The following is a 26067-nucleotide window of genomic DNA, read 5'->3' on the forward strand; positions in this document are numbered from 1 at the left end:
TCAAAAATACTTTAAGACTTATTAGTACTTATGTCAATTGGATTTGTTATGTTTTTTTAATCGAAATTCAGGTTTTTTTATGTTGATGTTAGAATATGCACATAATACGCATGATGTCGGCACGTCACGTGCACGATACTAGCACGACACGTACATAACACACTTAGGGCATATAATTTTTATAAAGTAGCAATGTGATAATATCGTGATTGTTATTTTCTTTCGTCTTCTAGTGTCTAAAAAAAGTCGAGTTACAACTCTTTTTCTTTTATGTTTATCCCTTTTCACGATTGTCTTTTCTTCTCTTCGTGACACAAAATTAAAAAAATAACAATCAATCAAAAATCAAAGTCCAACTGCAGCTATACAAATGAAACTGGTCATTTAGGGTTTTTAGTGAAAAAGAAAATGGTAAAAAAATTAAAAATTCCATGAACAGATTAATTTTTATGTGGTTAGGTTGGGAAATATGACCACACTCAGCATAATATTAATATCAATCCAAATCATACTTAAACATTCATAAACAATATGAAAGAGTTGTAAAGCGAGGATGGCATCTTCAAGCTTGAGAAAAGAGCTGCAGGTGGAAGAATAAAGGAAATAACAATCACAATATTATCACATTGTTACTTTATAAAAATTATGTGCCCTAAGTGTTATGCACGTGCCGTGACACATGTGACATACTAGCATCATGCGTATTATGTGCATATTCCAACATCAACATAAAAAAACCTAAATTTCCATTTTTTTTTTTGGTTGGACTAAATTTCCATTAAAAAAGCATAACAAATTCGAGAAGAGAGAAAGAGAAATAAACAAAAAACAAAAAATCAAGCAAATGAATTTTTTTAATTATAAAAAGGTGATTCTTTTAATTATAAAAAAAGCAATAAACACTTAAAAATATAGTATTTATAGAGTAAGAGACGTTCCCTCTATTTTACCTTTCTATTTTGTATACGTAACTCCTCTCTTCATTTTTCACCCACTTCCCATTCTTATTATTATAATGGACAGCGATGAGACTTTTTGAATTCTTGAAGAAGAATAGAAAAATGATGAGATTCAAGAAGAGAGAAAGATAAACAAAGAACGTAAGCATTGCCATTGTGTTGCTCATAAATTTAGAGGTAAACATTGCCGTCGTCTTGTTCATAAAATTAGAGATAACAAAGATGACGGTGATACTGCTGGGAAGGAAGTTGCATGGAAGACACCAAGCATGACTGAGCCACGGATGGAAGTGCTTCTACAACTCAAGTTTTTCTGATTTTGGTGAAGAGATAGAGAAGGACGACTTGTGGAGCAAAATGGAAGCTTCTCTTAGAGCTTGAGAAGATGTTCTCTTGGAGAACTTTCTCCCAAACTCCAGGTAAATATCAAATATGAGTAGTATAGATTTTATTGCCATTATTAGGCTCTTCTGCATTGATATTGCGTTTTCTTAGCTTGGAAATATTTTAGAATAACATTATTAGGGCATAGATAAAAAAATAAGTTTCTTGCCATCGTAAATGGTCCTACTAGGATGACATGCGAGATGCTACCGGGATAGCACCAAGTCTAACGCCACCGAGGACGGGGACATTCATAAGGCGATAGCGGCTTCTCTTCTCCAAACCATGCCTCAGAGCCTCAACAAGGAGGACGACAATGAAAATGAATCAGTTCCAGCTGAAGCTTGGTCATCCTTGTGAAAGCAAAAGCCCTACAATGAAGCAAGTCATACTTCTAATTCTAAGCCCAACCGATTTATATGTGAAATTTGATTCCACATGAGGACGAGTGACAACCTATTTCGGATTAAAGGTTGTAGTCACACATACTGCATCCATTGCGTTGCTAAGTACGTAGTTTCAAAACTTGATAATAACGTGACACGCATATATTACCCTGTCTCAGATTATGGGGGAAATACCAACATAAAGGCAAACCTCAGTTTAGTCAAAAATGCTTTATGACTTATTATTACTTATATCAATTGGATTTGTTGGCACAAGATCTCTCCCAGCCACATCAATTTAGGCATTGTTTATTTTGTAAAAAATAAAATAATAAAAAGGGAAAAACATAAAAAAAAAATAATAAACAAGAAATTTAGACTATATATATATATATATATATATATATAGGGATGAGGCCTAGTTTTAGCTAGCCCATTTTCAGCGAGTTTTGGGCTAGATGAGCCCTTGGGTTTGACCCAATGTTCCTTTCTCGTCACCCGATCATTTCACTTCTTTTTAGGCAATTCTCTTTCCTTTCTTTTCATTTTTTTAAGGTTAGCCTTGCCTTGGCTGGGTAAACTCGAGCTCGCTTAGCCATTGGTGAGGCTTGGCCTCGCTAGGCCACCGTTGGGAGACGCCGACCTGTCGTGGCTCGGCGAGGCCGAGCCTCGCCGATGGCTGGGCGAGCTCGGCCTCGTCGGATCTAGGCAAGGCCGTGGGCCCTCGTCAGCCGGTCGCCAACCATACATGACCACAAACTCCTAATACACGGGACCCGAGGGGAGGCCGGTGTCAATTGTCAATATTACTCGTATCCGGATGAGAGTCCTCTCAAATTGGGGTCAGGATGCTTCGATTGTTCCCATCGTAGATCGACGGGAATGCCATAGAAAGTATCAAAAGATGCAAGCAGCAGCAGCATCCTTATCACCCTATAATATGTTAGCCCCACGCGGGGTGAGTACAACTACTCAGTTATCAAAGTTCTACTAAACTATATTAAGTATGTCTATCGCTACTCAATTTCACGCAATCCAAAACCAAACATGTAAATGGAGTAAAAGATACACATCAAATCAGAAGATTATCATAATAAAACAGCACATCCAAAATCAATGAGAATTTAGAACTCATTTTATCTCAAATCCCTACCACCATCTTCCGGAAGGACTAGTGTTTATATTCCTTCCAGGCTCTCGCATCCTACCTAGTATCAAGAGGACCTCTAGTTTCATATCTTAGTCGCCAAACGTCTAGAGCGTGTCATGTTACACCTCCAGGCATCCCGCACCCTACCTAGCATCACGAAGAACCTCCGAAACTCACCATGTCAATGATGTCCCTAGGCATCCAATACGCATTACGTCACACTCCCGGATATCTCGACGCTCCCGAGGAACCTCTACGGCTCACCAGTCCCCAGGCATCCAAAGGTTTCGCCATCATGATCCTCCGAACAACCTGACTCTCGGAGCATCGTCGGATCCCCAAGGATCCGACGGCATCAATTACTCACAAGGTGTAGTAGTCTAATCAAACGATTTCATATCAAAAGTCATTCATGCCATCCATGCACGGGAATATATTACTCCCAAAATCTCGAATCATAACTTAAACCATAGTGCCAACAAATCTTTAAAAATATACCAGCTTGCGTCGATAAAAACAGTTAACAAAATCAAGGGCTTAATATCTGATCCATCAAAAGTAATTTTCCACGGTCTCACCCAAAAATTTGAATATTGAAATAACTCGAAATCAACTTCACAATTAAACCACTAGTATTTTCTTTCTCTCTTTAAAACGCATATGCATGGACCCTCAACACGAAATTGGACATAGAAAACATGGAATTGCGCTACTAAGGCTTATGATTAGTCCGACAATTCCCGAACTCACTAATTCACGCGAATATCATGGACATAATGTTAGTTTATAAAGTTTCGACGGAGTACGTCTCACCAAGCTACGATAGCATCTACATAATCTAGGTTAGTAGATATTGACTTGCTTTCGATTTGGTGGCGTCGACGGCAAACGGACCGTAGGCGATGGCTACGGGCACGGCTGAGGAGAGCTGCGGGACAGTGCAACGGCAGAGCGGAGACACAGCTGGTGGCGTGCGTGCGCGGAGGACGAGAGGCCGACGATGGCGAAGAGGAAATCACGACCTCTTCCTCTCTCTCTCTCTCTTTCGCTCGCTGCTTCCTTCTTTGGGAGTTCCGTCCCTCGCTTCCGTTGTTGACTTTTGTTGTCGACACGAGAAGACCCCGGTGGCTGCTCCTGGAGAGGCTGGCAGCGAGAAGAAGCCAGCTGGAAGGACGTGGCCTTCACAAGGCTTCGGTGACCGCCACCTTCTCCCATGCATGCATGGGCGTGGGCTTCACTTAGTTGACTACTTGAGTCAACTAAGTGGTGTCACGTTGGCAGCAAACGGGAGGGACAACGCAGGGCGTGCGTGTCCTCGTTTCTGCGTGAAGAAGGACCGGTTCGTGAGGGCTTGCATGGGTGAACACTCCTTCCTTGGTTGACCGGTCGAAGGGAAGGAAGACGCGGCTGTGGCGCGGCCACTTCTTGGTCAATTGTTCCTCTTTAATTGACCATCAAATGGACGTGGCTGCATGGCCATTCAATGAAGAAGAAAGCGTGCATGGAGCTGTGATAGTCGCCGGTCTTTGGCTGGGGGCGGTTGAGAGTCGATGTGAGGGAAATGGGGGAGTCTTCGACATTTTTCGTCGTCAATCTTCACGTACGCGTAGGGTCGAAGATGTCTTGCAAGAAGGATTCGGTTAGCAGGGTACAAATGCTAGTGGATGTGAGTGTCATTGGTGGCGTTGTGTAAGGAAATATTCGATGAGATGATAATTTATACGGTGATCGGATCGTCATGACGCAACAAAGGCGTGACTATGAGGGGATGTCATCAAGTCATCACAAAACGTAACGTCTCGGTCCGACAAGAGCGATGATGAAACGGCGGCCGCAAGTGGCGCCAACGATGCGATCTGACAACAAATTCGTCTACCATTCACGGATCGTTACGTACTCGAGGTTCGGCGAAATCCGATGTGACGTACATTTACCACAAATATTTTTATAATATCAAAAACCATAAACTTTTACCTATGTTACATATTTACCTCAAATTTGTATAGTGTGAATTATGAAATATTTACCCCAAGTTTTTATTTTATGACACCAAAAATCTCTAACTTTTTATGTGTGACACAAAAAAAAAAAAAACCCTCAACTCTTTTCTATACCGCCAATTTTCAAGATCACATAAATATAAGTCTTAGGTTTATGGTGTTACAAAACAAAAATTTAGAATTTTTAATGTCACACAAGTATAAGTTTGGGTTTTTTTGGGTTATAGAAAAAATTTAAGATAAATGTGTCATACGAATACAAATTTGAAATTGTTGATGCCATTAAAAAAATGCGTTACACTTGGTAAATTTAGAGTTTTTTTGTGACTTTTTTCCAAATAATAATAAGTACAAAATTGTTCTGGTTGATTTTTATGCACGCTTTCTTTTGACAAAACTAAAATGTAAAAGTTACTAAATAGAAGTGCTATTACATAGACATTTGGTTTTTACACTTTCTTATACACCCGATGCAATATGTCATGAGCCGATCGTTTAGGATCAAAATCATACAGTGACTTCGGCTATCTTGGATGCCATCATACAGTGACTTTGGCTATCTTGGATCATTTGGGATCGTTAGAGAGCATAACCAAGCTTTTCTAGGATCAATTGCTCACTCACTCGCTAATTGGGATCGATTGCTCATTGCTCACTCGCTTGCTAACTCGGATTGATCGCTAACTCGCTTGCTTACTGGAATCAATTGATCACTCGCTCGCTCGCTAACCCAAATCAATCACTCGCTCGCTAATCCAGATCTAGAGAGAAAAGCTTTGAACAAGAGAATGCAATTTTGATTATGAAATGATTGGATTGATACAATGAGGAGGAGGGCATCATTTCTTACCCTTGAGGCCCTTGGATTCAATCCAACAAACAACGTGTTTTTAAACTTACCATCTACCGACATTTATGCTGAGAGAGTTCTAAATTCTCGATGTAATTAACGTCTCACCCGTCCCTAAAAACATTCCAAAAGCTCTCGTGAGAACCTTAAGCAATCTTGGGAGGTCTTCCTCAATCATGTGATCCCTTAGTCGCAGGAATCTCGTGACAGTGACACATACCTATGCATTTCACGAAATAATACTCTAATGGAATGCTAGAGCTAGTTTCACAGCCACAATTATCAAAAAGAGTGTAGAAGGTCATACTAAAGTTACTTGTGATTTGTTTATCCTCCTCATATTTCATATTGCAATGTTGACGTATCACACTGTCCAATACAGTAAAAAATCATAAGGAAACACGGCATCATATGCTGCACGAGCAGCAGATAGGACAATAAAATCCAGAGTGGTAGCTTCTCGACAAAGCATTAGAAGCTAAAGAAGCACGTTAGCTCTACAGAGTCAAGTACAAATTAATCCGCCCTGCAGAGAACATACAGGGTTAATCCCATGTTTCGGCCTTCAACCTCGTTCTGCCGTGCAAGGCAAATTCACGTCAATCGTTGCAGGAGATCACGCTGAAGAAGCCACCTGAGATGGTTTTTGGTCTATTGGAGCTTCACACAACCTATTAATAGTCACTTGACTTGTCATCAGAACAAGATGGTGCCCTGGAATCCCGGCTATATTGAAGTTCATGCCAGCACTTTCTGCAGCATCTGATGTCAATGGAGGCTCCCTGCAATAACGGTATTAACAGCGGTGTCTGAAGAACAATGCAGTTTAACTGTCAAATGGTTTTACGAACAAGCAGTAATCAAGTCTCGACAAAAAGAAATCAGTCTGCCGTAGATACAATATATGCCATGGTCTAGACCATTAAATAAACCAAGAGCCCAGCACAGGCTGGGGTTGGCTTACATTATGAGAATAGAAACTCACTGCAAATGAGCCTCAAACCAGTTGCGGGAGAGGGGACAAAACATATCTTAAAGACAACATAAGAGAAAATAATGCTTAAGAGATAACTCCAGGAAAAGGTTTATAAAAACTAGGGAAAATTGCACCAAGTGGCCTACTAAACATTTAGACCAATGTGCAATTATGTCCTAATTGATTTGCAATTGGTGCAATCAAGTCCTTTTGGCGACCGTGCAGCCAATTTTGCTAAAGTGGCAGGCCGGTCTCCACTGCGGCATTTAATCTCTCCACCTTGATAGCACATCGTACCATGAACAGCTGTTTGGGACTTTTTTTATCTTTTTTTACAGCTGGACGCATTTTCTCGGAAGTTGCATTCTAAATCTCTCCTCTTAGATACCACATCAAGCTCCATATGTTCTCACTTACTCTTTTCATCCATTAGAGAGAGGTGACATCAAGGAAAGAATTTCACAAGGCTACTTAACACACTCCAATCATAAGCCTACTAAAGTTCTTTGCTAAAATCAAAGGCTTACAGGAACTTTCTGGGGAAATGAATGAGAAGTGATTTCTTGTGGCAAGAAGTCAACCGTATCAAGAGACCAATAGCTCCTGCCATGGTCATGTTGGAAGAGAGGATGGAAGCCAGAGCAGCTCTATGTAAATAAATCCAGAAACACATGAGATGCTGTCAGGAAACTCATTCTGCTTATTCTCCTGTCTCTTCCAAGTATCACGTTGCCTAAGCCTTATCAACATTCAATACTATCTCCGCCAACTGAATGTCGCCACTTATTTTGGATGCCTTGCTGGATGGCATGATTGAAAAGCCGTCAAGAAGTTTTCTGCACTTCAACCCCCACTTTACCATCAAGAACTCAATGAGATGATGCCCACTGAAGACCATGGAAACACAAAAATTACTTTTCGTCATTATCCTTCCTTTTTTTCTTTTTATTATTTTTTTTTTTTGGGGGGTTTAAAAGTGAATGGAACTGGATAATAGAGCATGATTGAAAAGATTAGTACCTTCGATTATGGTAAGTAGTAATGAAGACCGATCCAGGAGAATTTTGGAGAAGGAACGACACCGTAGCAAAGAGATCATCGAAAGCTTGGGCAAAAATAATACACAGGCAAAAAACAAAAAGCAGATAACAAAAGTGTTAATTGACTTGTCTATTCTATTTAGAAAGGAAACAAGATGAAAGATGATCAAAGCACCAGTCCCTACCACTTGTCTCATACAAAACATCTGCTCCAAGTATAAACTGAGGGAATAAACTGAAGATGGATTCATCCCAAACTCCCCAACTGAGCCCTACCACCTGCAGAGATATGGAAACTACTTAAAACTAATTGAGACGGAACCAAGAGATAAATTGTTGCAGGACTCGAACTTTATACTCACAAGAGCTGCGCCAAAAAGGCTACTCATAATCACAACTAATCATTCAAGCCAACCATAGACCAAGTCCTAGTTTCTTCTTGAACAGCAGTATAGAATAGCAGGAACTCACCTTACAACTTAAGTTATTCAATTGAGATACTTGTTTCATGTTGTCCAACACCTGAAAGTTTTAAAGAAGAGGACAACAGATGATAAGCCACTGAACTCTTATTGAGACCAACAGTAAGCTATCTTGTGAAGCAAGTCAGCCATCTAGAATGCTTGAAGGAAAGATAAGATGAAACTTAATTTCGATTGGGACAAACCCACGATTTGTGAGGCATCCTAATTCAACTTATACCTCACAGAATACCATTTCATGAACATATTCTCCTGTGTTTGGCAACAAAGTTTGCAAATTTAACATTCCCTTTTCAAATCAGCATCTTGAGGGGACCCGATTTTAGAAGATGAAGCTATCAATTAGCATTTTCTAATTTTGTTTGCTTTGATATATCACCGAGACTTTGGTTGAGAGTAATCCCTGTAAGGACCACCATCCTCTTTTAGAACAATGCCACCCGCGTGCATGTGAGCGTGTGTTGGTGTGTGCATGGGTGAGAGCAAAGGGGGAGTTGAAACAATCTTAATAGACATATCTGAAAAGCACGGGACGTATGAAATTGAACACACTATTAAAAAATGCAGGTCCATCTATTATCTGGCAGAACTCAGGGTATCTGAATGACATTTTCACCTCAACAGCCCTCCCTCAATCTTCCAACTGATTTGGGTGTTTCGCCTTGTTTGAGAATCTCTCCCAAGTCCCACTAATTCACAACTAGTTGCTTCTATCTCATCCAAAAGAAGAGTAGCTTTGACGAGTTCTAATTATTCTCGACGGAGGAAATTCCTCTTCCTTACAAACATCTGTGGGTACAGTCACAATTTCACCTAGACACGCGATTGCTTTGGTCTGGTATTTACATAAAACAGCAATTGAACTGTACCGGGGAGAAATAAAAATCAAACCACAAAATGAACACAACCGAACAACAAAAACAGTAGCTAATCATGCATGTTACCTCCAATCTGCCGGCATCATCTGTAAGCGTGACATCGCAGCCCAATCTCGCAGCAACCAACCCAGGCAGAGAAGTTCCGGCACCAAGCTAAAAAACAGGAATCGCAAAGACAAGGCGACGTGCACGGAGCAATCAATCCGCATCCCGCATTACCCAATCGAGCTTCTTCCACGCAAACACGGGCAAATACAAAAAAAAAAAAAAAAAATGATTATGGAGGCGTACCTCGACAACGTTGGCTCCAGCGAATCGCGATTTCTGTTGCCAGACGTACTCGGCGAGGACGACGCTGCACGGCCATACGAACAGTCCGTACTCCTCTTTCATGTTCTAATACAATCAGCAAAGAAGAAGAAGGAGGAGGAGGAGGAGAACGTCAGTGATCGGCCTGAGTGAGTGTTCATTCCCCTTACAGTTCTCCGTTGAACGGGTGAAGAGAGCGGAGGAACCTCGATAATCGAGATGGAGAAGGCCGGTCCGTCGGGCCCGTCGCCGAAGAAGTGCCGCGACACGGTCGTCATGGACGCGGTTCTGCCCACCAGCTCGCCGTCGCCGTCGCCGTCCGCCATGTCGATTCGGCGAGTCTGAAGATTCGTTTGCGAGCGAACCGATGAAGCGCGCAGTATTTTCCCTGCCGGGAAGGTCGGGCTTGATTCCACCGGTTCAATCCGACCCGAACCCGAACAATGAGAGCTCTTCATTTTTTTTGTTATTTTTTCTGCTTTTATTTACAAAAGTGTTTTTTTATCTAATATTTACAAATGTGTTTGATAGGTGGAAATTATGTTTGTGTCCAACGCCCAATCTAATATATAACTGGAAAAATTAAATTTGATCTTATTGATCGAACTTTTCAGAATAAAGTCCAAATAAAATTATTAAAATTTTAAAAAGATATAATTAGCAAATATTTTTATAAGTTCCCATTTCTTTTGCCTTTTCATTTAATGTTATAATTACCTATTTTCTTGTCTCAATGATCACATCACTTTCTCCACCTAACTCTATTTGTGTTACTGTTGGGTACACTTATTGTCACCAATTAAATGCATAACGTGAGGTCAAATAGCAACCCTATTTTTCTTTGATTTTTTTTTAAATTACTTGCATTACGGTTCTGCGGTTGATGGGATTTGACATTTAATTTGATGAAATTAGCTCAGAAAACATGTAATGTAAAAAACACAATAAATGTTCAATAGACAGATTAAAATGAGAATTCAACATAGAACAAGATTATGAAGTTAACTGTTTTCATTACAAAGCAATGAAATAATGCAAAAAATGTTTTAAAATGTTATAGGAATTCATTTGTTCTAAAATTGAAAGAAAGCAATTTTTTTTAAGTTCTATTTTTTAAAATGATCTCACGGGAAAATTAAATGACTTATCGTGCTAATACATGACAAATCGAAATGTTTTGATTAAGGCTTTTGTTTAGAAATATTTCGGAATATTTTTTAAGCAACAAGACGAGAGAATAATACAACTTCTAAATAGTTTTTCAAAAGCTGAATGCAAGCTTTTCTTAAATATATTTAACAAATGTTTTTCGGGACACGTGTAGACATTATCCTTTCGATAAACCGAAAGGAAAAGGATTTATTAAAAACTTCAAAATTCCCAATCCATCGCCGTTTATCTTTTCTTTTGCCGCTTGCCCCACTCTCATTATCGGATAAGCGACCAAATAATAATCGACGCACCGCTTGTCCTCATCTGGCACGTGTACGATCAAGAGACCCCCAGCTCCCACCAGACATCGATCAACGGTCCACGGTGCGGAACCCAGCAGGCCCCACACCTGGACCGAGCGCATGCAATCATCATCCCTTCACTTTGCCTTTTTCTCTTGAACTCTCTCGAGACGAGCGCCTCCTCCATCGCAGCTCAAGCTCAATCTCGCCGTCGACTTCGATCGGTCGCGCCTTCCCCATGGCCCTCGCCAGCCACTTCCTCGCAGCTCCGGCCGAGACCTCGTTCTTCCCCAGGGTCTCGGCGCCCTCGCAGCCTCCTTCGTGCTCCGGCGCGGATTCTCCGTCGTCGGCTCGCGATTCGTCGGCTCGCTCGTCCCCGATGAATCGGCGGATTTCTCTGCGTCGGAGCGCCGGACCTCGCAGGCTTGAACACACAGGTATGTCGCAGGGTTCGTTCGCCCGGAAAAATCCTGCCTTTCTTTCTATTCGTCTGTTGTTACTAACTATTGTTGTCGTGAAGCGATGAATTGGGCATGTTAGAGTAGAATTTTCCGCCGCCTCGGCAGTAGTTCTCTCGAGTCCTTCGTTCGCGAGTTGATGATGCAGCGACATTGCATTCTGCAAGACGTAGGATGATGGGTTGGGGGTGTTTTGTGAAGTGCCTGCCTGAGTTGTTTGTTATCGGCATCCGCGTTATCTGCGGTGGCAATCAAGTTCTGGTTGAATTCATGCGGTTTTCTCCACGGACGGGACGGCAGCGGCTCTTCTTCTTGTTCCCGCGATTGAGATGAATGAGTTGAATTGTCACTTGATACGACTTGTGTATGGTTAATGCAACATGATGTATCGTGGCCGTTATATCTCCTCTAGATCTATAACTCAACTCGTGATTAGCAAAATGAGAATTAGCATTGACTCATACGATAGTTATACATGGTTAATTATACAAATAAATGCTTCGGATAGTACTGCATCTGAAATTGTGGAACCAGCTAAGTCTGCCATTCATAACCCACTTAGTTGACTAGAGGAGTATTGCATTCGGGTCCAATTTGTATGAGCCATAACATGCTGCGTTATGAATCTAGTCATCTTTGATATCTTACGTTGCAAACTAGTTCTCATTGCTTTTTCACATTTCAGGCATTGTTTAGGTTGTTTCGATGCATTGACTGATGAGTGTGAAGTAACCTCATTTGCATTTTGCATTGATATTAGTTAAGGCAGCGCCTCAACAATCTGAAGTTAATACAGCTGCAGAAGCCTTCAACAATTTCAAGCACCTACTTCTGCCAATCACGGATCGAAATCCTTACCTTTCTGAAGGAACGAGACAGGTGACCATACTTCAAGTCGCCTACTTATTGCAAGTGTACTTAGATAATTCTGTTATATGGGTGTTTTCCTGTTGAGCATCAATCAAGATAAGTATTGCTCCTGTTCAAGCCATGTTATTTATGGAGTTGATAAATTTTTATGTGACCGAAATACATCCTGGACCTGCTCATAGTGTCTTGTTTCATGTTTTCTGAATTCCATGATGCACGAAGCATTAATCCATGTGGGCAGCCCAAGATTTTGAATTTTTACGAAGGGAAGGATCTTCAGTGGCGTTCTGTGGACTCCTTTTTAATTGTCCTTATGACCTGCAGTCACTGTGCATCCCATTCCGTTTCATGTGAATATTCACTCTTGTTCTGTATTCACAGGCTGTAGCAACTACTGCAGCTTTGGCAAAGAAGTATGGAGCTGATATCACTGTTGTGGGTGCGGAGACTTGCTCTTTTTTCTTCTTTTAGCACCGTACCAATGGATTTTGGTTCTTAAAATGTGAGCTTCTAATGCAAGGTTGAAGGAATTTAGACTTCATTGTGCAGTTATTGACAAAAAGCAGAAGGAAACATTGCCGGAGCATGAGACCCAACTATCTAGCATCCGTTGGCATCTGTCAGAAGGTCTGCTGTGTCTGCCTACTTTTCTCAACTTAGATTTTGTACGGATTCAGTTTGTTCCTGCATCAATTTATTTCCTGGATATTAGTAATTCGGCATTGATATTATAACATCTTGGAAAGAAATACAAAAAATGGGACTTGTAGAATGTTAGGCCTTCTCTAGGTTTCAAATGAACGTGGAAGGAATTGAAGATGCAACAAGTTTTATTTGAGCATTTTGCAATGAAAGATTTGTGCTCTTTTGTCCGCTTAGATCATTACATGACATGGGTATAAGGCTAAGAAAATTTTTGTCAACTTGGTACCATGAAAGGAAGTAGCTTAGGAAGATGAGAGGAGATTGAAGATAAGAATGGTCAAGCTTGGAATGACGAATTGACTTTTGCTTGGTCTCTCGTTCATTAAGAAGACCGAGTGAGGGGTTAGAAGTTCATGGACACTTCAATTACAATCCAATCTGAAGAAAGTTCAATATATTGGAATTCTGGCAGTTTTGACCATTTTGAAATTCCACATGCACCAATTAAAAATGTCTTGTTTTCAGTTTGTTGATGACTGTTCCTCATCATCCATGAGCTTTTACAGGTGGGTTCCAAGAATATAAGTTGCTAGAACGTCTTGGAGAAGGGAACAAACCAACTGCTATTATTGGTGAGGTCGCTGATGATCTAAACTTGGATTTGGTTATTCTCAGCATGGAAGCCATCCATTCTAAGCACGTGGATGCAAACTTGTTAGCTGAGTTCATTCCATGTCCTGTCATTCTTCTACCATTGTAAATGTCACTTTGCAAATAACAGTAAGATAGTAGTGTAACTTAATCCTCGAATGACACTTTTGATTGGACAAGGGGTGCCTCGATAATTTTCCTTCTATTCTTTATATCGTTACAGGTATATATTGCCTTTTCTCCACCGGAGCCCTTTTTACTGAGTTTTCCTGAGAGTATAACCAATTGTTCTAAGGTCAGCATTACGCCCTTTTTCCCAGAGGCGACTAGTATTTTTGGTTGGATTGGGAATTTCGGGTTGCTAGTTTGTTTAGCTTGTCAAGCCTTGTGATGGTGGTTGGGGGTAACTTAGATTTTGTTAAGTAAATTGGAGGACTTGGGGACAGACAACGGAGTCCGGGGTCGATCATCGGGCTTTCTAAAGCATATGGTATAGCATGCTATTTTCCCTGTCCCCATGCTAACCTCGCTAAGATAGGGAGTTTTGTGAAGCCCTTGTGTTTAGAGTGAATAAAGGAGGACCATTTCTTGGCTTTATTCGTTAAGTACGAGGTGGTCCATGATATTGAGATGGGGGGGAAACATAGGGGCGTCCCCACCCGCCCACTTCCAAGCAGAAACGGGAACTGAAGTGCGCAAGACGGCTTCTCGCGCTTCCGACATCGCACGTCCTCGCTGTCCGCGCGCGGTTCCCATGTTGATGATTCGTGAAAACCAGCTCTGTCGTGCCATTGGCACTTCCCTTCTATTACAGACACTACATGCCCATAGATTTGGGTTGACCGGTTGCGTTTTTCCAGGCAAAGCGTTTCGATTGGAGTTGGAAACACGCGAGGAGCAGCGGGCCCTCCGTTTCTCTACGATGAACGCCCGCTTTTGGGCTGAAGATTCCAAGGTTTGTACCTTTTGTTTCTCCGCCAGGACTCGGACTTTGTTCTTGAGAGCGTGGGTTCTACGTCAACGACTCGATTTATCGTCATAAATTTGTCAAATCAAGTCGCCTATGCCTGTGCTAGTCAAAATTGACACATTGATACGCGGCGGCGACTGAGTTATGAGAAAAGAGGCCGTGGGCAAGATACCTTTTTGTAGTTTTCTAGCTCTGTCGTGACCCATCCCCGAGAGAGAGATAAAATTACATGATTCGCTCTCGAACACGCATTTCGCACGCGACTATCTTTCTAAATAGCCTTGTAAGCACCGTGTTGACTGTTGATCAAACCATGAATTCGAACGTATCGAATCGAGATTTTGGCTAAGTGAACTGGGTAAATGAATATTGACTTTGTTGATTATACCGTGATTTCGAAAGAAGGCACTAAGGTAAGAAGAACAGGGCATGTGTATGATGTGCATGGATGTTACAATTTTTTTTTTAAATTGTGAGTAATTTTATATGTAAGTATATTCGAGGGTGAATATAGAATCTCGAAATATCAGTGTATGGATGAATATAGACATGTGAATTTGAAAGCCGGCCATTGGAACATGTCATATTGAACAGTGCTTTCATTCAATGGCTTGAAAATTGAGAAAATTTGGCAATAATTTTATGAAATGTTGCATGATATATGAGCAAAGAGATTCCAAGTTCAGATTGGTCCCCACGGAAGATATAGTGTATCTTGGATTTCTTCTGATAATTCAATAGGACGGTATAGTATCTTTATAGCACGTCACCAAATTTAAGAGCTTTAATTTTGTAGCTATGCCAGGCTAGCGTCCCCTAGATAGTTCAGTGCTGACAAGCGAGGAGCATTTGTATAAGCGACCGTACAAAATGTTTGTTTATCTATTTTCCTGTAGTTAATTGACAAAATTACTATTTATTTTTTCCTTTGGAGTTCCAACATAGTACCGACAACAGATGGGTCACGCACGCGTACATATACGTGTGCAAAGAACGTGAAAAAAAAAAAAAAAAAACATCAAAATGGGAAGGAAATGTGTGGTTCGCGTCATTTTAGGACTTCATTTAAATTGCCTTGCAAAATTCATTCTCTATTTAGGAAGAAAACTTAAATAATTGGAAGAAGAGAGATTTGCATCAATTTTCCGAAAGGAAAGCTGCTTATGAAGACAGTTCATAATTATGTCGACTCTCTTCTATTACACTTGAGTTTTTTTTTTTTTTTTTTTGGGTCAAGTATTACACTTGAGTTTGTTTGGAAGAAATTTGAATAATTTTAAAGACGTTGAGATTTGCATTCGATATTGAAAGGTGATATTCTTACTAGACTAATTAGAGATTATCTTGACTTTTTAAATTATGAATTTTCATTCATGTGTTCCATCGTTTTAGTCTATACTATTAACTAAATGAATCAACAGTTATTTCAACACTAAGAAATTATAAGAATATTTCAATGAAATATTCATTCCGTATCAAAATAACGTTTGCCATCATTTTTATAATCAATCGATTGGCAAATAATTAATAAATCTCTTACTTTCTATAGTATTTTCCTTGCAAGTAATTGCTCATGCTCTTTTCCTACAGTTGTCATAATAAATTTCATCAAAGTTTTGGACTAAAATCCATACTTAAAATCCTCATTAGTTTTGCTTTCTCTGTCGTAGGAATTAGATTATTATGGGAGGGCACAAAAAATGTATTGATCACTCTAAAATTACCCTTTAACCATGAAAAGCGAATGAATTATATTATTTCCAAAAAGAAATCACTTTTTTTTAATGATTTAGGAATCGTCAGTGCAGTGGCGACCACGACACAAAACCCGAGACGGTCGCTCGAACCTCCCCCTACCGGAATAGGGGGAACACCCGAACCAACTCGTTCATAGCAAGGTAGGTAAAATCACTTTAATCACTTATAAAATAAATAAATAGAAAATGTTTTCTTTATTCACGAAATTATTTAGATATAAATTATTATTTATAATAAAAATATTATTCGTTAGTTAATAATTTTAAGTGATATAAATATAAATATTTTTATTTTTATTTTTATGAAATAAACAGATGCTAGCTAGAAAGAGATAATAGAGAGATAATTATATACTAATTATGTATATATCCGAATGGAATCACATCAAGGGGGCTCCACCGGGGGAGGGCATTTCTGTAAACACACTATCCCCGTCATACAAAACCTTCTCGCCGAAGAATTTCTTATTAGCAAAAAGCGAGAGAAGCTCCCCAAGCCAGAGCAGAGAGAGAGAGAGAGAGAGAGACCAGGAAGAGGGCGGAAAACACACAAAAACACACCGAGACTCGCCAGACTCGCCACACCCTCGGACTCAGTGAGTCGCCGACGAGTGGAGCTCGATCCCGCAGCCCCGCCCCGCCCCGCCCCGCCCCGCCCGGATTCCTGCCGCCGCCGGCGATCGGAACTCCCGAGAATCCCCGATCGTCCCGGGTCTCTCCCGATCAGTCGCCCCCCCTCTCTCTCCCCCGTCGATACCATCCGTTCGACGAATTTTTCCCCGAGAGAGGCGCGCGCGCGCACTGCCGGAGGGGAAGGATCGAGCCCCTAACTCGCGTCGGCCGATCGCTCCTTGCGTCCGCCGCCGATTATCGCCGTCCGTCGATTCTCCTTTCGATTTCGCTTCGTCGTTGATCAGCCGATCGGCGAAATTCGTTTTTTTGTTTTTTTGTTGTCCCCTGAGAAGCACCCGCACTTCGGAGGCAGGTTCGAAACCCTAATCTATCGATCGAGCAAGCGCTCTCTGTTTTCCGCAAATTTTGCCTCATCCTCCGTTGGATTTTTTTTTTCCTTCGCTTCGATTCCTCGTCGATGAGCCGATTCTAAGGAGTGTCCGGAATCAAACCCTAGTTCATTTTTCAATCGATAGGTACTCTGTTTCATCTATTTTTTCCGGCATCTTTTCTCCGATTTCTCTCTTTTTTTCCTCGTCTATCCTCGTCGGCGGACGCTGTTTTACCTGAGAAGATAACCACAATCTCCTCTGCCTCTCTCTCTCTCTCTCTCTCTCTCTCTCTCATGGCTATCGTCACGGACACGACTAACGCTAACTCCATAGAAGCTAACAATCACTCTCCTCGCAATTCTGCTGGCGCTGTTAATAGTCCTCGAGTCGGCAGACAGGCCAGGACGATGGCCTCGCCGCAGCAGTGGACTGAGATCGTCCGTGGGGGGGAATCGGATGTGACCGAGTCTGTTGATTTGTTGAGCAAGATGAACATTGCGGTCGCTCCGGAGGTTGTTCCGTCTTCATCCTCTTCGTCTCTGTCTTCGATCGCGGAGGAGGGGGGCTCCGAGAACGGCAATGTGGGCAAGAAGACTCCATGGAAGCTGCCCTCGGAGAGCCCCGGTCCCCCTGCTGCCGAGTTTGGCCCAGTCATGGGGGCTGAATCGTGGCCTGCTTTGTCCGAGTCGACTAGGTCATCAACGAAATCGACTTCGGTGCCTGTGAAAGGTTTATCTGATGGATCACCACCCGTGCCTGTGACAGAGGTATAGCTTTTGCTTTCTGGATGTTGCTTTTGTAAGAATGCGATTATATAATTTTCTCGTGGTTTGGCTTGGTTTGGTTGTGGATTAAGTGTAGAGCGTGGGGAAAAAACAGTTTGTGCTATTCGATTTTTGCTTATTTGGTCATACGAGAAGAGATGTTGGAACTTAAGATAAGTTATTATGCTTTCAGGCGGTTACTTGTTCTGTGTGATGGAATTTCTGAAGATTTTGGAATGCACAAGAAAGTTACATTTACTAGCGAGATTTTAGGATTGGAGTGCTGGAGCACATCTGAAGTAGCTCCGTTAGCTTTTAGAGGGGAGTTCAATTTTTGAACTCCTTTTTTAAATGTTTGATGAACTAAAAGGCTTTAGATTCGAGAAATATCATCTAAATGCTCTACTACGTCTTAAAAAAACACGTTCAAAAAAATGGTGCAATAGCCAGGTCGATTAAGAGGTTTTTTACCCCCATTGGGAAAATATCTTTATACGTGACATTTGCATGTTTCCCAGGCTTCATTAGCTGAAAATATATACAAAAGCAAGGGCCCCTTCTGCCTTTAGGTCTTTCCCTAAGGGGTCTAATTCAGTGCTTCCTAGGATGTGGCCTCAGTCAAGCTAAGAGAGCATGAGAATTAAGCCTTCTAGCTTATTACTTCATGTAATTTTTTATCTCTTACCAGCTAGCTTGTCTATGGAAATTAAATTTGAAGGAATGAACGTTGCCTGATGTCAAGAACATTAATAGCTCCTTAATGTGGGTTTTCCTTTTGATATTGTGATGGACTTGAAATGAAAAAAAAAAAAAAAAAAAAAAAAACTATGCCTATAACAAATATGAGCACTTCACACGTGATACTCAGTTGCAAGTAGAACTGGACAGTTCCCTTTCTTTCTTATAAACAAGATGAGTGGCTTTGTTTTGGGTAGAATAGTTGGTGCTTTTAAGTTGCTTCTACTTGAGACATGGGATGGTGCAGTCATTGGTGCCTTGTTGATAATTGGAGACCTTGAAATAATTAAATGGCCTGTGAAACCCAAAGACTCAGATTTAATTGATTTGGGTGTTTATGATGTACAGAAAATAGACAGCTAACTCTGTATTCTCACATATACAGTTTTTCCTTCTTTGCACACTTTACTCTTCTGGCTGTTTCTGTGCTTTTTCTGAAAGGAACAATGGAACAACGACCAAAAAGAAATGGGATTTTTCTTCCTGCCCCATCTTTTGGTTTTTCTGTTGGGCAAATACTTTTGCTAGGTGTTGCAAATGAAAGAGAGTCTTTTATCATTCCGTAACTTGGGGACTTTGCATCAAGCTGTGTCTGTGTCATTTATTCTTCCATTGCATACATAATGCTCTGACCCTTGAGAAATTGTTCATGTTGAAGGGAAACGGAAATGCCTCGTCTGTTTCACAGAAGCAACTCACTGATAATAAGGATGCAATTATAGCAACAAGCTCCCCCATGCCTGCACGTCCGAGATCAAAGAGGCAAAGTGGATCTACATCTTCTGGTGGCGGAGTTGCTCAGACATCAGCAGTTGTAGCCCCTTCAGTTGACCTGAGATCAAATAATCCTTCTGCCAGGGACCATAACCATAGGAGTGGGCCTGTTTCGCATTCACAAAATGGCAATGAGCACCCTCAACAGCAGCGCAGCTCCTTCAGGCGAGGTGGGGGTAATTATTCACGTGGGGATGGTTCTTACCACCACAGCTATGGGGTTAGGCGTGATCATGAACGTGGCAATCAAGAACTAAGTGGTCACCGAAATTTTAACAATAACAGAGATTCTCACATGCCACATCAAAGAGGTATGCCGAGGATTGGCAGGCCCGCACCACCGCCGCCTGTCTCACCTTCTACTGCTCCATATATTGGACCTGCTTCAGTTCGGCCTCTTGGCGGCCCTTTAGTTTTCCCTGGTAAGGCAGATTATGTTAACTGTCGAAACTTACCATCCGAAAGATTTTCTTTGATGTCCTTTATTTTTTCCAGAGACTCCAGTGTATTATTTCCCAATTCCGTTGGATATTCGGAATCCTTTTTATCCGCCAATGCAGCCTCCTATGGTTTATATTCCACCTCCTAATCACCTCTTGCGTGCTCAAATAGTTAGTCAGATAGACTATTATTTCAGGTAATTTTACTGTTCCCCCCCTCAAAATAAGTACTCTTTGTTTCTCAAAACATATTGCAAGTTTTCATAAGTTAACTGAAATCATCCTCTATATTTGGCTGGTGCAGTAACGAGAATCTTGTGAAGGATCCATATTTGCGGCAGCAAATGGATAGACAGGGCTGGGTTTCTATAGCTGTTATTGCAGGGTTTAAAAAAGTAAGTTTTCTTGAATATATCAGAAGTTTGCACTCTTGAACTTAATTGTACCTTTTAGTTCCATCTAGTATCAAGTCATGGTTTGTTAGCTTATTGATTAAAGATATAATTTCACGTGGATTCAAAATGACATTAATTCTATAGTACGATACTTCCAGAAGAAGACATCTGGGGTGTTAATTTATACTATACTTGCCGACAATTGAACTCCATTCATTCTTTTCTTCTTTTGATGTATTACTTCTTAAAATGAACTTGGGATCCCTTAGCAGCCAATTATTTGGCCTCAAAAGTGTTGGGTTCCTGGTTCCGTGCTTGTAATTAAGCTAATTGCTTTCTTGTCGTCTTTTTGGCGAGTTCCATTGTAGCATTTACATCTAGCTACCTTAACCTTAATTGATTGTGTTATAGGGAATGCATTCAAGTTTCGTGATTGATTTAGCTCTTATTTGGCTTTGATATTGATAATCCCTTTTGTCTTGAGCTAATTATAGAAAGGTGTCTTTAACTATCAGGGATCTCCTGTGAATTTTGCTATGCACTTGGATGTTATTATTTTGAATGAGGTTGGTGTATTTGTAAAAAAGTGCAGTACCAGATTACTCGATTTGTATATAATTATAATATACCACTTGTGAAGGCAATGCACTTCGAGGTTTGGAAGTCAAGCACCCAACATTGCTTTTGATGAGTTATGTGTTTTCAGCCTAAAAATTCACTGGAGATGGAAGTCCTCTTTCATTTCTGGATGGATTTTCTATTATGGCTCCTCCAATCTTTTAACTTCCACACTTGTAGTTTTGAAGATGGTGAGACTTTGCAAGTAATATCGTTTTTCCCCAAATCTTTTTTATTGCATATTACTTTAACTGGGTATACTTCATTTTTATAGCTAAATTTGGGTGCTATTTTCAATAGATTAATGAGCTATGATTTAAATCACCAAATGGGTCAAACATTCATTTCATTGAAATTGTCGTACTTTGATAAGAATTTGAACAAGTTTTTGGCGAAGTACTAACATAGTGGTGTGGCTCTATGGAGTCGGTGGACGATGTCATCTTTGAGTTTTTTTTTCCTGAAAATACAAAGAATTTAAGAAGAGAACAAGAAGAAAAAGGGAATAAAGGCTTGAGGGCCTGTGACCCTCCTGCATCCCCAGTGAGTGTTGCAGGCCTTCTGCCAGCAGTGATGGAGGGAAATGACCCTCTTTGACTGTGGTAGAGTGCTGCACTGTCCTTTCTGACAATTGATGGTCAACGACCCTCCAAAGAGGGGCAGAGGGTTAGTTGCTTCATTGCTTTTTTATTTCAATTTTTTTTATGATATTAAAACTATTTTCACTTCCTGCTGACATAAGCGCGCAACTGAACTCCATGTTTTATTGGCAAGTGGCAAGGGTACGTTAGCACCAAGCTTACAATTTTTTGGATTTTGGTTAAAATTCATTAACTGCAAAGATACAGAGGTTTCATGTATATGGTGATCAAATGAAAGTTCACTAATCTGATTACAAAGTGCATCAAAGTTCAGTAACCAATGGTGAAATTTACCATCTTAATTTTTAATTCTGATGAAAGCTCTCCGGTAGGCCTTATAGTTTCAAATTGCTTTGCCAATATTCATTCTCATAGTTTCAGAATTAAAAATTAAATCCGTTATCTTGGTGGCCTTGTTGCTTTGCCTTGATCTGTTAAATTTCAAATGGACAACTTGCATGTGGCAACTAGAATTTGACTCGTGTCAACTTATGACTTACTAGTTGGACACTTAGATATATTCACAATGGATTGTAGGTGACTGAAGTGTTGTTCCAAATCCTGAATTGTAAATCTCATTTTTTGGGAAGATTTGGTAGAAAGGATTGGCATTTCTTACTAGAACATAGCTATTAGTTGCGAAAGCACTTAAAAAGCATATTATGGTAAATATTGTTGAGAAAATTTAACTCTTTCGTTTTGGGACCTGATTAAAATAGTATAAATTTCAATTCGCATTCTGTGGGAAACTGTATGCAAAGAGGAAGTCACAGACTTGTAACAGATTGACATACTACTCTATTTGTTCCATACCCAAAGGCCTCGAACTTGTAAAAGAAACTTCATGACACTTCAACAAGAACCTTAAATACACAAAAACAATGGAAACTATTTGCCAAGGTAGTTAAAATCACTTTTTTAACTAGGAAATTGGAGGGGCCTCCACAAAACTAAATCGTAAGATCAAATCATTATATAGAAAGGTTTCGCAAAGCTTATAAAATAACCCAAAGAACATAATGAGTTTGATAAATACTACAACAAAAACTTCCATACCATTAAGGAAGAAATTGGAGCATGTCAAATGATAGTATTGAGCAAATTGATCAAATACATTATACTGACCGGACGAAATATAGAAATATTGGTACAATTTAGGATTATTTAGGAAAAATTCACATACGACAAAAGACTTTGAAGCTTCATTATGTTCTGTTACTGAATGGCAAAAGATGATGGGGGTGGCAATGGAGGTTTTTGATGGTTAAAGTGGATTTTTATGGCTGCTTCTTGGAATCGAGAGGGCCCACTGCACTGTTGTGAATTGGGCATGAGGAAATTATTTTTCTTTATGTTATTTAGTTCTTTTCTTTCCTTTTTCAATCTGTGCTGTTGAAACAAACCATTTCATTGAAAGGTCGATATGGCCTGCATTGTTTCATTTGCTATTCGGCTGAAACAAAGCCCAGATTTCCCAAGAAAGTGGACTTGGGCTAATAAAGTCAGTCCAATGATTCTCACCTAGTTGACTTGCAATTTTGGCAATTTTGCTGAGTCAACTCTTGATTTTACTCTGACTTCACTCGGTACAAGATTTTGCAGCAAGTTAACTCAATATTCATGATTTGTCTCGTCACTATTCTACAAGCCAAATCTCTATTTTGACTACATTTGTATTGCTTTCTCATGAAGCATGCAAAAGAGAAGAGTCTATTTATTCCTACACATGCAAGCTGCGACTTTGTCTATGCTTGCGATTTAAACAAGTTAAAGAGGTTGGTCAAAGGTGCAGAAAAGAGGAGGGTCAGAGGACTGTAGACCCAATTCAGAGGTGTTGAGAAGCCGTGCCTTCTCAGAGGGCATGCACCTCGAATTCATCAGTCCTCAGAGGCGCAACAGCTGGAGTTGGAGGCATCGACAGCTGGTTGAATCTTCTGAAAGATGAATTCAAATGAATCATATGATTTGGACTATGAATCGGACAATTTCTACAACTTGGCTGGTCCGTATAGTTATCTGCTATTATATAAATTTTGGCCAAAAAGTGTTACTTCCCTTCCCCTAAAACCCTTTTCTGAGGGAAGATGCAGACTCTGCCTTTGACTGTGTGTTGGCTGCTTGACTGAACAAAGTTAGTCAAAAAGATTTTCTTACTTTCTTTGTTACTTTTTTTGTTTTTTTCCGATTTGATAGCTTTGCATGCACCTTCTTTGTGGAACTCTTTTTGATATTTTCTGTACCGGTGGCTGATGACTTCACCTATAATGATTTATTATTGTTGGCATCTTTTGGTATTTAGGACACCCCAAACTTTGATTATAGATATTGCACTATTTTTTTGGGGTGAGAAAAACTAGTCAATTAGGAAATTATACTATTTGTCCTGGTCGTCCTTTGTTAGTTCAGGTCTTCCACACAGACCCTGGCTTTTTGCCAGGATTACGTATACCATGCAAGGCAAACATATTGCTGCTTATATTGGATGCGATTCATCACTTATTTATTTCAAACCTTTGTGTTTACTGCAAATCTTGTTTTGGATCCAGGTCAAGGAGTTGACTAATGATGTACAGCTCATATTGGATGCTGTGCGAACTTCAGCTGTTGTGGAAGTGCAGGTATCTTTTCCGGGTGCCAGATCCACTCCACTTGTCTGCTAGTGTGGTGCTACAGAATGTTCTGTATAATTTGCATAACTGGATTCGATTCTCTTCTTTTCTGACTTATGATCATTCTCGTGCCTTCTGTTGTGAGCCACAGGGCGACAAAGTCAGGAAGCGCACTGATTGGATGAAATTTGTCTTGTCTACTTCTGCTCATTCTTCGGGCACCACAAGCCCTCGGGTCCCCACCTCTCTGAATCACGACACTCTTGCATCTGGAACCGAATTGGGCTCTCTCAATGTCAGGGAGACGAGATCTGACAATGTGGTCGGTCAGGTTGATGCTTATGTGGTTATATCAAGGAGGTTAGAGGAGGCCAACCGTAATCACGAAACAGGCCAGACTAGCACTGCAGCTACAGGAACAAGCACATGAAGTACATGCTTTCGCATGTTTTACCAAGAAGGGATCATGGAGGATTTGTTATGACTAATATAATGCTTGCTTAGTAGTCTTACCATGGCTTACAAATCCAGTATAAAAGAAAGAAAAAGGAGCAGAAGATACAATATCGTGAAAGGGTAGAAGAGCGTGCGGTTGAAGTACTTGAGTCGAGCTGATTGCATGAGTATACTGGTTGATTCATGTGATTTTGTGGAAATTTTCTATAGATATTTATGGTCTATGTGCTGATGACATCATGAGGGGATTTTTGTTGCGTGTCCCTTTACTGCCCCTTAGTTCATTTTTTCAATCTTTGGGGTCAGATTACATTTTCTTTCAGCGAAGGATGATTCTGAACGGCAGGAAGATAACGATGGTGGACGACGCATTGCATGCGGCGACAACGGAGGGGGTTGGCATACCGGTTGTGGAAAGTGCGGCGAAAGTCCTGGTCTTTACTCATGCACGACTTTCAAAGTTGTAGCGCTCATCTCATTTGTTAAATACGAAAATGTTTTTTTTTTTTTTTTCTAATTGCAATTTCTTCAGGACCTCGAAGATTTTTTTATTTTTTTTTTGCATGAACTACTTCTGGACCATGGTGTGGATGATATTCCTGAAAGTTGCTGGTCTGATCTGATGTGATCCGATGCTTTCGGTGGTATTTGGATCAGAGAGATCGGAAACTCTAGAAACTATTCTTTTTTTCCTGTAACCATTTTGTGAATGTTATTGTTTTTGTACTCTACATTGTGGAAGCAACTGACAGGGGACCTTTGTTTTCATTACCAAAGAAGAGTCATGGACGTTTTTCTTTCCTGGTATTTGCGCATTTATTTACGTACGAAGCTGCATGGCCTTTTCTGTTCCTCATGAAATTCCGAGTGGGGCACCAGGTGGTGTTTCCCCTTGTGCTTTAGGAGAATGGGGATGGAAAATTTTATTGGGAAGCTCTTTCTTGTACCTGCTTCGTGTACATCCGTTTTCGAAATGCCAGAGGTAGCGAATTTGCCGATCCATTGGGAAGTTGCCCGAGTTATAGCCTGTGGTATTGAGTTCACGGAGTTCCTGATTCTTGAATCGTATTCTTGTGTGTAGGGTTCGACCGCTTAATTGTTAATTGTTAAATAAGAAGGAAAAGATCATAAAAAATTTTAAATTTTGTCCAAAGTGACAAATTTACCTCAAATCTTTTTTTATGACACGAAAAATTTCAAATTTTGTCGACCGTAACATATTTATCATTTTTTTTTACACAAAAAACTCTATACTAGTATTTACGTGACACATTTATTCTAAGCTAAAGGGCATTTTTGTTTTTTACTTTTTAAATTTTGTTTCTTTTTCTTTTTCTTTTTTCTTCTTCTCTCTTCCCTCTGCCAACCATGGCGGAGGGAAGCCGAACTCGGGCGAGGGCTGCCCTCGC

At 40.4% G+C, this 26067-nt stretch overlaps 3 protein-coding genes across 8 annotated transcripts; 2 read left to right on the forward strand and 1 right to left on the reverse strand.

Moving 5' to 3' along the window:
* Nucleotides 1-6030: 6030 nt before the first annotated feature.
* Nucleotides 6031-9847, reverse strand: LOC104419630 (methyltransferase-like protein 23). 4 transcript variants are annotated; one of them, XR_720838.3, is made up of 8 exons: nucleotides 9621-9839; nucleotides 9397-9501; nucleotides 9172-9258; nucleotides 8217-8267; nucleotides 7931-8024; nucleotides 7726-7810; nucleotides 7233-7592; nucleotides 6370-6511 (listed from the first exon to the last, which is right to left on the reverse strand). XR_720838.3 is itself a non-coding variant. In XM_010031343.3 (7 exons), the coding sequence occupies exons 1-7, from the start codon at nucleotides 9738-9740 to the stop codon at nucleotides 6346-6348; spliced, it is 708 nt and encodes a 235-aa protein (XP_010029645.2). In that variant the 5' UTR covers nucleotides 9741-9847; the 3' UTR covers nucleotides 6031-6345. The 4 variants fall into 4 exon arrangements, 2 of the variants coding, with proteins under 2 accessions (XP_010029645.2, XP_010029646.2); XR_005546676.1 differs by having other exon boundaries at nucleotides 6374-6511; nucleotides 7287-7592; XM_010031343.3 differs by lacking the exon at nucleotides 7233-7592 and having other exon boundaries at nucleotides 6031-6511; nucleotides 9621-9847.
* Nucleotides 9848-11012: 1165 nt separating this feature from the next.
* Nucleotides 11013-13704, forward strand: LOC104419628. 2 transcript variants are annotated; one of them, XM_010031341.3, is made up of 5 exons: nucleotides 11013-11305; nucleotides 12087-12205; nucleotides 12578-12635; nucleotides 12746-12823; nucleotides 13408-13704. In XM_010031341.3, the coding sequence occupies exons 1-5, from the start codon at nucleotides 11107-11109 to the stop codon at nucleotides 13599-13601; spliced, it is 648 nt and encodes a 215-aa protein (XP_010029643.1). In that variant the 5' UTR covers nucleotides 11013-11106; the 3' UTR covers nucleotides 13602-13704. The 2 variants fall into 2 exon arrangements, with proteins under 2 accessions (XP_010029643.1, XP_039158181.1); XM_039302247.1 differs by having other exon boundaries at nucleotides 12123-12205.
* Nucleotides 13705-16704: 3000 nt separating this feature from the next.
* On the forward strand, nucleotides 16705-25459 carry LOC104419627 (la-related protein 1B). Of its 2 annotated transcripts, none has more exons than XM_010031340.3 (6): nucleotides 16705-17990; nucleotides 19384-19921; nucleotides 19995-20136; nucleotides 20244-20334; nucleotides 24140-24211; nucleotides 24354-25459. In XM_010031340.3, the coding sequence occupies exons 1-6, from the start codon at nucleotides 17517-17519 to the stop codon at nucleotides 24630-24632; spliced, it is 1596 nt and encodes a 531-aa protein (XP_010029642.2). In that variant the 5' UTR covers nucleotides 16705-17516; the 3' UTR covers nucleotides 24633-25459. The 2 variants fall into 2 exon arrangements, with proteins under 2 accessions (XP_010029642.2, XP_039157436.1); XM_039301502.1 differs by having other exon boundaries at nucleotides 20004-20136.
* Nucleotides 25460-26067: the final 608 nt, after the last annotated feature.

This window comes from Eucalyptus grandis, chromosome 9 (assembly GCF_016545825.1).
Source record: "Eucalyptus grandis isolate ANBG69807.140 chromosome 9, ASM1654582v1, whole genome shotgun sequence".
In the NCBI taxonomy this organism is placed as follows: Eukaryota; Viridiplantae; Streptophyta; class Magnoliopsida; order Myrtales; family Myrtaceae; genus Eucalyptus; species Eucalyptus grandis.